At 43.3% G+C, this 14,007-nt stretch overlaps 1 protein-coding gene across 4 annotated transcripts in view; it reads left to right on the top strand.

Annotated features, from left to right (window-relative positions):
- The window catches only part of CRTAC1 (cartilage acidic protein 1), a 951,030-nt gene that overhangs the window by 685,275 nt on the left and 251,748 nt on the right, over window positions 1-14,007 (top strand). For all 4 annotated transcript variants that reach the window (XR_012235617.1, XM_073595539.1, XM_073595541.1 and 1 more), the window contains exon 6: window positions 8,125-8,259. Coding sequence is in view for 3 of the 4 variants with exons in the window: in XM_073595539.1 (XP_073451640.1) it covers window positions 8,125-8,259 (135 nt within the window). In the remaining variant the exon portion in view is untranslated. The remainder of the gene's footprint in view (window positions 1-8,124; window positions 8,260-14,007) is intronic.

Raw genomic sequence — 14,007 nt, 5'->3', positions numbered from 1 at the left:
TACTGGTGGGTACCGATAGGTGGCACTAGTAGGTGGCACAGTGGGAACTGGTAGGTGGTACTGGTGGGTACTGATAGGTGGCACTGTGGGCACTGGTAGGTGGTACTGGTGGGTACTGTTAGGTGGCACTGGTAGGTGGCACTGTGGGCACTGGTAGGTGGTACTGGTGGGTACCGATAGGTGGCACTGGTAGGTGGCACAGTGGGCACTGGCAGCTGACACTGGTGGGCACAGAAAATGCTGCCACAGCTTTCTTTGTGAGGGACCGATGTCCCTCTGACAGAGGCCGGTGATCTTTTTTTTTCCCTCGCGCTGACAGCAAAAAGAAAAATACAGATTACTGATCTTCTGTTTACATCACGTGATCAGCCGTCATTGGCTGACAGCTGATCACATGGTAAGGGGCCGGGATCGGCTCTGTTCTCTGATCTGTGATCCCCTTCTTTTTTCTAAACCTTAAGGGCCAGTTCACACCACATGCAGTCCATGGCGGGGTTTTTTTTTCTGCAAAAAGGCATGGAAAGTAGGTGATGCAGAAAAAAAAACACACTGGACTGCATGTGTTGTGAACCGGCCCTAAAAGTAAAAGAAAATCCCAAATTTTGGGGGTGGTCCCCAGAAAAGTAATAAGAGGGGAAATCTTCCAGTGGGGGGCACTGGTTCTGGTGACCTGGGGGGTCCCTAGGAAAGTCCCTTAATTTGCAGGGATTTCCTCTCACTTCCTGTTTTGGCTATGGGACAGGAAGTGAAGGGACATCTCTCCAATGGGACAGAAATGGCAAAAATAAACCTTACAGGGGTTATAACCCTCCTTTACCCTATCCAAATTGAAGAAATGTTTTTGTTTTTTTACATATTGTTCTACTTTAACCATTTCCCTACCCGCCCTTTGTCATATGACGTCCGCAGATGGGATCTCCCATCCTGGGAGGGCGTCATATGACGTCCTCGGCTTCCCGTTGGCATTGGGGGCGCGCGCGCCGCGTCACAGAGGAGCCGATGCGCGTGCCCGGCAACAATGTCTGCCGGGCACTCGCGATCGCTCGGTCTCCTCCCCTTGTGAGTCCCCCCCCTCCCCCTACAGTTAGAATCACTCCTTAGGTAACACATTTAACCCCTTGATCGCCCCCTAGTGTTAACTCCTTTTGTGCCAGTGACATCTATACAGTAATCAGTGCATTTTTATAGCACTGATCGCTGTATAAATGTCACTGGTCCCAAAAGAGTGTCAAAAGTATCTGATGTGTCCGCCGCAATGTCGCAGTCCCGAAAAAAATCGCAGCTCGCCGCTATTACTAGTAAAAAAATAAAATAAATAATAATAAATAAAAAAATTCCATAAATCTTTCTCATAGTTTGTAGACGCTATAACTTTTGCGCAAACCAATCAATATACGCTTATTGCGATTCTTTTTATTTTTTTTTTTTTTACCAAAAATATGTAGAAGAATACATATCGGCCTAAACTGAGGAAAAAAAATAGTTTTCGTTTTTTTTTTTTTTTAAATTTGGGATATATTTATTATGGAAAAAAGTAAAAAATATTGTGTTTATTTTTTCAAAATTATCGCTCTTTTTTTGTTTATAGCGCAAAAAATAAAAACCGCAGAGGTGATCAAATACCACCAAAAGAAAGCTCTATTTTTAAATTTGGCCCGGTGGCTGAAGAAGAGGAGACGACCTGTCTACGACTCCTCGCCAAAGTGTTCACCGTCTGAACAGTCGCTGGTTGCTAAGCAATCCCTGACTATTCTAGTGAAGGGCTTCTTTCAGGTCGGCTCAGACAAAGTTCTGACTATTTTCAGTGCATGGAATATATGTGACGGAAGAGGTTTTTTTTTTTTCTTTTTCTTTAACCACTTGCCTACCGGGCACTGTCACCCCCTTCCTGCCCAGGCGCCAATTTTCAGCTTTCAGCGCTGTCACACTTTGAATGACAATTGCGCGGTCATGTTAGACTGTACCCAAATGACATTTTTATCATTTTCTTCACACAAATAGAGATTTCTTTTGGTGGTATTTAATCACTGCTGGGTATTTTATTTTTTACAAAAAAAAAAAAAAGGACCAAAAATTGTGATTTTTTTTTTTTAATTAGTTTCTGTCAGTAAATGTTGTAATTAAGTAATTAAGTAATTTTTCTCCTTGATGAGGAAGCACTAATATGCCGCACTTATGGGCACTGATATGTGGCACTGATGAGCACTGATAGGCGGCACTGATGGGCACTAATAGGTGGCACTGATAGGCGGCACTAATGGGCACTGTTATGTGGCACTGATGGGCACTAATAGGTGGCACTGATGGGCACTGGGTGGTGGCACTGGTGGGCACTGATAGGCATCACTGGTGGGCACTGATGAGGAGGCACTAATATGCCACACTTATGTGTACTGATATGTGGCACTTATGAGCACTGATAGGCGGCACTGATGGGCACTAATAGGTGGCACTGTTATGCGGCACTGATGGGCACTAATAGGTGGCACTGATGGGCACTGGGAGGTGGCACTGGTGGGCACTGATAGGCATCACTGGTGGGCACTGATGAGGAGGCACTAATATGCCACACTTATGGGCACTGATATGTGGCTCTGATGAGCACTGATAGGCGGCACTGATGGGCACTAATAGGTGGCACTGATAGGCGGCACAGATGGGCACTGTTATGTGGCACTGATGGGCACTAATAGGTGGCACTGATGGGCACTGGGAGGTGGCACTGGTGGGCACTGATAGGCATCACTGGTGGGCACTGATGAGGAGGCACTAATATGCCACACTTATGGGCACCGATATGTGGCTCTGATGAGCACTGATAGGCGGCACTGATGGGCACTAATAGGTGGCACTGATAGGCGGCACTATTAGGTGTCACTGGTGGGCACTGATAGGCGGCATGGATAGGTGGTACTGATGGGAACTGATGGGCATTGATGGGTGGCACTGCTGGGCAACACTGATGGGCATTGATCGACAGCAGTGATGGGCATTGATGGGCAGCACTGATAGGCAGCACAGATAGCCAGCACTGACTGGCATCAATAAAGGGCACTGTTTGCTGGCACTGGTGGGCACTGACTGATGACACTGTTGGCACTATATTGTAATCAGGGCACTGATGATCAGTGCCCTAACTACATGTGTAGATGTCCCCCCTGCTTGGAGATGCCGCTGATCGGCTCTCTTCGCCACACAATCTGTCAGTGTGAGACGAGGCGCACCAATTACCGGCATCTCCGTGTTTACATGTGACCGACTCTGATTGGGCGCAGCCGATTATATGGTTTAAGAGCCGCGAATGTGGCTCTTTACAGAGACCGGGGTCCCGCTGTGTCCTAGCAACACGGCACGGCCACGATTGACGCGCATCGCGCCCCCCGGCTGGCATGCGGGAGCGGCCGTTCTGGGACGCCGTCATGTGATGGCGGGGCGGGCAGCAACTAGTTAATGATTGTGCTGAGGTTTATACAGCCCCTTTAAGTGCCACCATTCACCGCAGGGCATTACACTCACCACATTACTACTCTCTTTAGGGCACCCAAAGGTGCCCCAGGTCTTTTACAAACCTATAGTGTAAACTACGGACAAAATTTGCCCTGCATCGCTAAAGCTTTCGGGTTTGGCTTGAAGAAAGGGTGGCAAACCTAAGCTGAGTGTACCAAGTCGATCAATCAATCAACTTGGGTACAACCAGCATGCCAGGTTTTACCTGCGACTACCGCTTGCAGCTGCTATAGCTGCTAGCAATAATCGTTGTCTTCACCTGACGGGGACGGCTTCCCCCGCCATCTAATGCCGGGAGAAGACAATGGCCCCGGCAGGAGGGATTTCCGCACCAACACTGTCGGTGTTGATGGGGGGGGATCAAGCGAATTTCTTTCCTGTAACCTGTGGTTGCAGGAAAGAAGTTTTGCTCCGCGTATAAGCCGGCCTTAGGGGCTTTTAAGCTCTTTAGCTCCAGGATTTTTTATGACACTTTTGTTGACATGTAAAAACATCCGTATTTTTTGCAAGAAAATTACTTAGAACCCCCAAGCTTTATATATTGTTTTTAAATCAGAGGCCCTAGAGAATAAAATAGTGGTCGTTGTCCTCTTTTATGTCGCACTGTATTTGTGCAGCAGTTTTTCCATTTTTTTTGGGGAAAAAAAAATACACTTTTTTAAATCTTAATGCAAAAAAAAAACACAATACATAAACACAATTTTTTGGTAAAATATAAAACATGAGGTTTACCCCGAGGAAATAGATACCAAACATGTCACGCTTTAACCACTTGCGGACCGCCCGCCGCAGTTGTACGTTGGCTGTTTGAAGAGGAATACTGTTGTTATAGCAGAGATAGCTGCCATAACCCCCGGTATCCTCTTAAACGGCGGGCGGTCCGCTTTTGGATAAAAGTGGTCTCCGTGGTGAATTCTCTGCTAAATCACATTTACCGGGGGCAGGAGAGGACCCCCCCTTCCCGCCGCATTCTGGTGGTCTTTGCCGCTTACCAGATCCGTCGGTAACGCCGTAGACGATCGGGTCCTTTCCCCTTCACAGCCTGGAGCCAAGTGAGGGAAAGATGGCCCCCGCGCGGCTCCATAACATTGGATGGCAGAAGCGACCTCAAACGTCACTTCCGCCTAATGGTCTTAAAGTGGAAAAAAAAAATGTATTTTTGGAAAAAAAAAAAGTAATTTTTTAATTTTTTTTTTTTTTTTTTTTTATTGCATTTAAGTCTAAATGTTATATCTGATGTCTTTTTGACCGCAGATCTCGCATTTAAGAGGTCCTGTTATGCCTTTTTTTCTATTAAAAGGGATGTTTACATTCCTTGTAATAGGAATAAAAGTGACCCAAAACATTTTTTTTAAAAGGACAGTGTAAAAAAAAAAAAAAAAAAAAAAGTAAGTAACATGAATAATAAAAAAAAAATTGAAAGCGCCCCGTCCCGCCGAGCTCACGCACAGAAGCAAACGCATATGTAAGTCGCGCCCGCATGTGAAAACGGTGTTCAGACCACACATGTGAGGTATCGCCGCGATCGTTAGAGCGAGAGCAATAATTCTAGCTCTAGACCTCCTCTGTAACTCAAAACTGGTAACCTGTAGAAATTTGTAAACGTCACCTATGGAGATTTTAAAGGGTCAAAGTTTGCCACCATTCCACTAACGGGCGCAATTTTGAAACGTGACATGTTGGGTGTCAATTTACTTGGTGTAACATTATCTTGCACAATATAAAACAAAATTGGGCTAACTTTTCTGTTGTCTTTTTTTTTTAAAATTTAAAAAACTGTATTTTTTCCCAAAAAATTGCGCTTAGTAAGACCGCTGCGCAAATATGGTGTGACAGAAAGTATTGCAACCATTTTATTCTCTAGGGTGTCTGAAAAAAATATATAACGTTTGGTCTGGTGCTAGAATTACTGCCCGTTAACTGATGTTCGTGGGGATACCTCAATTGTGGGACGATCGCTGTCGCATGAGTGCGAGACGACACATGCAGTTGCCTTTGCGCACGGGGGGAGGGACGAGGGCACTTCATTTTTTTTTTTTTTTTTATTGTATTTTTATTTTTACATTGTTGCTTTCATTTTTTTTATCACTTTTATTGCTGTCACAAGGAATGTAAACATGTGACAGGTAATTTTTAAAAATGGTGTCATTTACATCCAGGTAACCCGGAAGCAATGTAACCTCATCGCTTCTGGGTTACTATATCATAGAGCCCAATAAAGGCAAGACGGTCTTTGCTGGGCTCTATGATCAGCAGCGCTGATCGATCAGGACTCTGGGGTGGGGGGCAGTGGGGGGATATTGCCTCCCGCTGCTCGGTTCTAGAAAACGTTAACGGGATGAAGCCTGCAGCTGCACGCATCATCCTGGTATAACCACTTGAATTCTAGCGACGTACGGGTATGTTGTTGGTCGTAAAGTGGTTAATTATGCCGGCAGGAGCCATATACATATATAGAAAAAAATAAGACATTGTTAAAAACAAACCATTTTTATTTTAAAGGATAGACTTATTTGCCCCATAAAATGTATAAAAGCAAATACAAGACACTATAAAACCTTAAATGTAATTATACAGGTGCTACAATATTCAATGATAGTAGCGCGTGTGACCTACGCGTTTCACGGATACATCTGCTTCATCAGGATCTTGAATGCCTCATATATGCTTAACCAAAAATAGTAAGCTTGTAAGCAAGGTGGACATGGATCCTCACCCAGGGATAAACAAAGTGCCAACTGGCCCATGGGAGGCCCCTAAGGCACACCCAAAACTTAAAAAAAATGCAGGGCAGCTATGATTAAGGTTTTTGAAGCTGAAACGCTTCAGTGTTTTCTTTTGTATCAATACCTTTTACTCTTTAATATGAAATAAAGAAAAATGCCACTGGATTCTCACCTGGTTGCTGACTTTATTGAGGATTAAAAGGCAAGGCATGCCTGTTGTAAGGCAACAGCTAGCCGAAAAACTCACTGGACTGGTAATGGAAATTATTCAATCCCAACAATCACAGCGGTATGCCAACAAGCAAAGGGCCCAGGAGCAATGTCCAGCCAAACGGTGTTGGATGGTTTTGGTTTTTCCAGTGTTGGATGATGTTGGTGTTTCCAGTGTTGGATGACGTTGGTGTTTCCAATTTCGGATGACGTTGGTGTATCCAGTGTTGGATGACGTTGGTGTTTCCAATGTTGGATGACGTTGGTGTTTTGTTTCCAGTGTTGGATGATGTTGGTGTTTTGTTTCCAGTGTTGGATGATGTTGGTGTTTCTGGTGTTGAATGCTTTTTGCTGTGTTAATAATAAATCGTGTTATGCTCGCATTTATTTTGGGTCCAACCTCCTTTGTACAAGTAAACAGATCTGGTGACCCCAGCTTTTTCTGGCTATCAGCTCTTGGTATTCTTACGTTGTGTCTGGTTTTTGTGTCCAGTGTTGCAATGTCTTGTGCTGTCAGAGCTCCTGAGCCATGTCCACTATGCCAATTTCTTCCCAGGCACTCTGCCAGGTGTGGTTCTTCCGTTGGTCATCGTTGGGGTTGTAGATGTTCTTCTGGGACCTCACACGGTGGACGAATGTTTCGACGTCCAACATGGACCTTCCTAAATCCTCAATTGATTTTCACAATTCCTGACATTGCTAGGATGGGGAAGATTGGTTGATAGGCACAAAAATGTACTAAATGGGCCCTCCAATTGGGGTCTATGGGGCCAAAAATGCATGATTACACCCAAAAATAAGTTTATGAACTTTTTCGCATGACAAGTGGCAGGCGTGAATGGGCTCCATTGAATAATAATGGGAAATAGGAATCAACATTGTCACACTTCGGGAAACCTACCACAAATCGCTCAGGTGTGAATGAGGACTGCAAATGTGCTCAGGAATGCGCTGGGGCTTCCATCTATTTTGCCCAGTTCTGGTCCTCCATGATGGGAACAAGCCCAAAAAAGCATATTTCATGCATTCATTGGCACCTTAAATGTTCCATATCTATACAAAATTGTTTTTTGTTTTTTTTAGGGGGAGGGGGCATTGCTAGGGCAAGGTCATCCAGTGCCCTGGGCGAAGGTGCCAGATGGTGCCCCCCTTCTTGCAGCCAGTGGCATCACTAGGGTTGGTGTCACCTGATGCAGTAAAACACCACGTGACACCCCACCATCAGGCTCTCTCCTGTCTAGTTTGCCATAATGTCCTGCAGGGTGCTGGGCAGGCTAGTTTCAGGTTGCCACTGGCACCTGTAAATGATGAGGTCGGTGTCGGTGCGCCGATCCATGTGCTGTCCCAGATGGTGTCACCCTACTTGACGGTGTCACCCATCTCCCGGGTGTCACCCAGGTGTGGTCCGCACCCCCCATAGCAATGCCATCCCCATAGAGAAGCTATTGTGGCCCCTGCTCTGTGCTCCATTATGTCATTAAGGCACCTGGAGAATGGGATGCTAATAAGCTGTCAGTGCACCCCCCCTCCACATAATAGCAATATGCCCAAGACAGGTGCCCCTCCTGCCCCCGACCCCCCCAGAAACCCCTGAACCTGTACCCCTTGCTTTATTCCTCTCATGTTGGTTGATGATTACCCTCGTTTCTTGCTCATTAGTCTCTCGGTTGATTTTCTCTAGGTGGACGCGGAGTCACAGTCGGGCCGATCCTGAGCTCAGCAGCGTCTGACATTTTCTGTGACAATGAGAACGGACCCAACTTCCTCTTCCAGAACAAAGGCGATGGCACCTTCGTAGACATGGCGGCCAGTGCGGGTAAGAACATTCCGTGTTTGTCTTTCTCATCCATTTCCGTAGCAGCTTCATTTCTGTATTACCCAACGGATTCCACGCTGGTTTATTTTTATTTGATGGGTAAATTTACACAGAAAGGTTAATTAATAGTCACATTGGAGTTGCGGGACGCACATGTGTATCTCAGCATGAGAAACGTTTAACTCATTCAACTCATAAATATAACATAAAAAAGCAAAAAAATCTCCAAAACATAGCGGTAGAAATATTTTTTTCATCAATAAATTTTTCTTATAGTTGCTAATCAGATTGGGTACTTAAGCATTAGACATGTGCACTCCTGAAAAATGTGTTTGTTTTCGTTTTCGTTTCATTCTTCTTTGTTTTTTTTTTCAGGTCATTCGTATTCGAAAATTCGTAAATTAGAAAATTCGTAATTTGTAAATTCTAAAATGTGAAAATTTTAAAATCCGAAAATAAGAAAATCCGAAAATTCGAAAGAATAACTAACTAACTATTAAATTATACGTATTGGAATTTCCTTTCAAATTTGTCTGTCAGTGAATGTAACGAATATGAATATATCTGAAGTTACGAATCATCTGAAATAAATAATGCCGCATCTAAATGAATGGAACGGAACAAGTTAATAATAAATAATAATATTAATAAAAAGTTTTTATTATTATTATTATTGTTATTTATTATTTTCAATTTGTTACTTTCTATTCGTTTAGAGACGGCATTTGTTATTTTGGATAATTCATAACTTCGGATAAATTCATATTCGTTACGTTCACTGACAGACAAATTTGAAAGGAAATTCCAATACCTATAATTTAATAGTTCGTAAGAGTTAATTATTAGTTAGTTATTATTTCAGATTTTCAAATTGTAAGGTTTTCGGGTTTTCGAATTTTTGAATTTCCGAATTTTCTAATAAACAAATTTCCGAATTTTCGAATATTCAAAAACAGGTTTTCCTTAATTCGGATATTTCCGAATTAACGAATTTGTTGAAATTCGCAAAAAAAAAAACGAATTCGGAACAAAACGAATTGCACATGTCTAATAGCCATATGCAGTATGATGGAAAGCTTGGCACCTCGCGTAGGTGCTTCTTCCAAACAGTGCCTCCTGCTCTCCAAACCCTTCCAGCAGACTGAGAGCTAATACAAGCCCTTGTACCCCAAGCAACGTACACAGACCAGATGTTGGGATAAGAACCAAAGGAATAACTGTTTATTGAACAGAAATACAGGTTTTTATACACTTCAAAAGTAGATTAGTCACCACATGAACAATAAAACCAAATATTACCCAAAACATCACACAATGGTTTAGGCAACAAGCTAAAGTTGAAACAAGGCTAATCCCATCATAAGAACCTCCAAGAGTTAAACAAATTGACCAATAGGCAGAAACAATAGGTGACTCAATTAACTCAATTAACAATAGGAATTCACACCTAGGAGGCACACATTGGTAGAGGCACACATAACATAAAGAGTGATCCTACCCCACCTCAGACTGTCCGACACCCGTCTACAACAATCTATGAGACAAAGTCATACAATGTTCCAGCAGTCTTAAACAGTGGAATTAATTTATCTCTATAAATACAGCTGCAGCATTCAGATGGTAGGGTCAGAATTTGGTGTAAACAATATGAAAGCATGGATCCATCCTGCCTTGTATCACCGGTTCAGGCTGGTGGTGGGGGTGTAATGTTGTGGGGGGAGATTTTCTTTGCACACTTTGGGCCCCTTAGTACCAATTGAGCATTATTTAAACACCACGGCCTACCTGAGTATTGTTGCTGACCATGTCCATCCCTTTATGACTACAGTGTCCCCATCTTCTGATGGCTCCTTCCAGCAGGATAATGCACCATGTCACAAAGCTCCAATCATCTCACCACTGGACAATGAAGTCACTGTCCTCCAATGGCCTCCACACTAACCACGGGAAAACGGGAGATTGGCATCATGGTTGTGCAGCCAACAAATTTGCAGCAACTGCGTAATGCTATCACGTCAATATGTTAATAGCACAAGGTTGACTCAACAATGGTATTAACACCTTTAGGCCCCTTTCTTCACAGAAGAAATAGTTCAGAATCTGCTACAACATTTATTAAAATCCCTGCAATGTGCATAGATGCCCCTGAGGGTATGTTTGTCCCTATCCCCCCACACTGTGCTGCTAGGTCTATGTACACCCTTCCACTCCACACAGGACAGTGCTGGAGGAACACCCACTGTGTGGAATGTTAGAGGTTTGCAGGGGGGCTCCCGCAGGCCACATTATGCAGGTTGTAGAAGGTAACTTACATTGCCTGATGCACAGCGTCTGCCTTAATTGCCTGAGGCTGACAAGATCTCAGGTTTTCTTTCCTTTCAAGTAATTAAAAACAATGACTGCAATCAATCTAAAACTTAATTCATTCATAAAATTGGGTTCCATCCTTATCAGATGTCATAAATTAATAGGCAGAAGCACTGAAAGCTCGGCAGCATCATAAACTGTGCTGATAATAGCTGCTTGCACGTGTTCAGGTATTCATTTTTACTGAAAGAGTCAGATGGAGGAGGAGCCACCAATCATGCATCCTTGTGAAATGTAAGGGGGGCCTGTGATTGGGCAGATGTTGGGGCTAGAAATTACCAGTCCTGTCCCAGCTTCTTCTTGGATAGAGCACCTACTCCCCCATCTGTCCTGGATAGAGCACCTGTTCCCATCAAAGTGCCCCTACATCTAATATCCCCATCAAAGTGCCCCCCCCACATTAAAAGTCCCCATCAGAGTGTACCCTACATCTAATATCCCCATCAAAGTGTCCCCTAGATCTAAAATCCCCATTAAAGTGCATCCTTACATCAAATGTCCCCATTAAAGTATCTCCTACAGCTAAAACCCCCTTTAAAGTGACTCCTTACATCAAATTGCCCCATTAAAGTGTCTCCTACAGCTAAAACCCCCATCGAAGTGACTCCTTACATCAAATGTTCCCATTAAAGTGTGCCCTAGATTTAAAATCCCCATCAAAATGCCTCTTTACATCAAATGTCCCCATTAAAGTGTCCCCTACAGCTAAAACCCCCATCAAAGTGCCTAAGTGCCTCCTTACATCAAATGTCCCCATTAATTGTCCTCTACAGCTAACCCCCCCCCCTCATCAAAGTGACCCCTTAAATCAAATGTCCCCATTAAAGTGTCCTCTAGATCTAAAACCCCATCAAAGTGACTCCTTACATCAAATGTCCCCATTAAAGTGTCCCCTACAGTTAAATCCCCCATCAAAGTGCCTCCTTAAATCAAATGTCCCAATCAACGTGCCCACTCACACTAAATGCTACTATCAGAGTTCCCCAAAAGATCTAATGTCCCTATCAGAGTGCCCTTTTATATCTAATATTCCCATGAACGTGCCCCCTTACATCAAATGTCCTAAATAGAGTGGTCTCTACACCTAATATCCCCATCAGAGTCTCTCCTTATACCAAATGTCCCCATCAAAGTGCCTCTTCACATCAACTGTTCCCATCACAGTGCCTGATTACATCAACTGTCCCCATCAGTGTCTCCTATATCTTGAAGATAGAGAAGAAAAAAAAAATAAACATTATATTATTAGTTCAGAACAAGGACACACAGTTGTGCTGAACAGTTTGCCTCCCCTGGCAGAAATGGTGAATTTTTGGCATTGATATTGAAAATATGACTGATTATACCAAAAAACTGTCTTTTCTTGAAGGATAGTGATGATATGATGCCAGTTATGATCACATCGTTTGGCTCCTTTTTAACCACTTTAAGACCGGGCCTATTTTTCAAACTTGTTGTTTACAAGTTAAAATCATTTTTTTTTTGCTAGAAAATTACTTAAAACCCCCAAACATTATATATATATATATATATATATATTTTTTTTTTCTAACAGCCTAGAGAATAAAATGGCGGTTGTTGCAATACTTTCTGTCACACCGTATTTGCTCAGCGGTCTTACAAGCGCACTTTTTTTGGAAAAAATACACTTTTTTGTATTAAAAAATAAGATACCAGTAAAGTTAGCCCAATTTTTTTTTATACTGTAAAAGATGATGTTACGCCGAGTAAATTGATAACCCAACATGTCACGCTTCAAAGTTGCGCCCCCGCTCGTGGAATGGCGACAAACTTTTACCCTTAAAAATCTCCATATGCGATGTTTAAAAAAATTCTACAGGTTGCATGTTTTAAGCTACAGAGGAAGTCTAGGGCTAGAATTATTGCTCTCGCTCTAACGATCGCGGTGATACCTCACATGTGTGTGATTTGAACGACATTTTCATATGCGGGCGCTACTCAAGTATGCGTTCACTTCTGCACGAGAGCTCGGTGGGACAGGGGGCGCGTTTAAATTTTTTTTTTTTTCTTATTTATTTTACCTTTTATTTTTTATTTTTACACTGTTCTTTAAAAAAAAAATATGTGTCACTTTTATTCCTATTACAAGGCAGGCATGTACTGGCCATTGGGACTACAGGGAGTTTCCCGGTGGGCCGATGGCTCAGTGGGCCGATTTCAGTGACAGTGGACCGCTGCCTCCCTCCAGTCCTCTGTCCCCCCCCCCGCAGTGCTCACCTCCTCTCCCTGGCTAGTTATGCAGTGCGCCTGAATACAGACAAGATGCTCAGGAGTCAACACTTAGAAGCTCATCATACGATCTGGAAGGAGGGCGGCCTCACTTTCCTGCCTAATCTTGTTCCATTGGGGGGGGGCGCCAAACTGATTCTTTGCCCCAGGTGAAATAATGTCTAGCTTCCCCACTGATACTGCCTATAAGAGAAATAATGTAAAACGGCTAATAGCTAGTGGGGGGGGGGGGGCTTGGGTTGCAAGCTGGCATGGGAGAGACCTGTCAAAGTGGGCCAGTCTGGGTGAAGTCCAGGGCCAAATTTTTGTCCCAGTCCAGCCCTGTTACAAGGAATGTAAACATCCCATGTAATAGAAAAAAAGCATGACAGGTCCTCTTAAATATGAGATCTGGGGTCAAAAAGACCTCACATTTCATATCTACACTAAAATGCATTAAAATAAAATGCCGTTTGAAAAAAAAAAATATATATATGATGCTGTAAGAGCTATGGGCGGAAGTAGCGTTTTTGACGTCGCTTCCGCCCTGCAATGATATGGAGCCGGGTGGAGGCCATCTTCCCCTCACTCGTCTCCATGCCTAACACAGAAGAGGACCCGATCGCCTCTGCCGCTGCTGGCGGTGGAGTTAAGCGACAGAGGGCACCAGAGTGCGGCGGGGGGGGAGCCCTCCCCCGCCTCCGATAAAAGTGATCTCGCGGCGAATTTGCCGCAGAGACCACTTTTATCTGAAAGGGGACCGCCCACTGAAGAAGAGGATACCGGGGTTATGGCAGCTGGCCTATTTCATTGGTTTGCTTGTTGCCATGTTTTGTTTTATGATCGGGCCATTCTGTTCTCACCTACAGTTACAGAATATGAATCCCTTAAGAAATACAAAGAATGGGTTTTGCTGCTCACTCATATTCGTTTTCGTTTTCATTTCATTCGTTTTTATTTCTATTTTATTTTTTCGGGTCATTCGTTATGATCGAAAATTCATAAATTCGAAAATTCAAATACCTGGAGATTCAAAAATAAGAAAGAAAATTTGAGATAACGAAAATCCGAAAATCTGAAATAATAACTAACTAATAATAGCTTAACTATTACTAACTATTAAATTATATAAATTAAATAAATTAATTAATT

This window comes from Aquarana catesbeiana, linkage group LG08, assembly GCF_042186555.1.
Source record: "Aquarana catesbeiana isolate 2022-GZ linkage group LG08, ASM4218655v1, whole genome shotgun sequence".
Classification (NCBI taxonomy): domain Eukaryota; kingdom Metazoa; phylum Chordata; class Amphibia; order Anura; family Ranidae; genus Aquarana; species Aquarana catesbeiana.
Note: the sequence above shows the minus strand (reverse complement) of the source record. Positions and strands in the feature narration are given on the sequence as shown.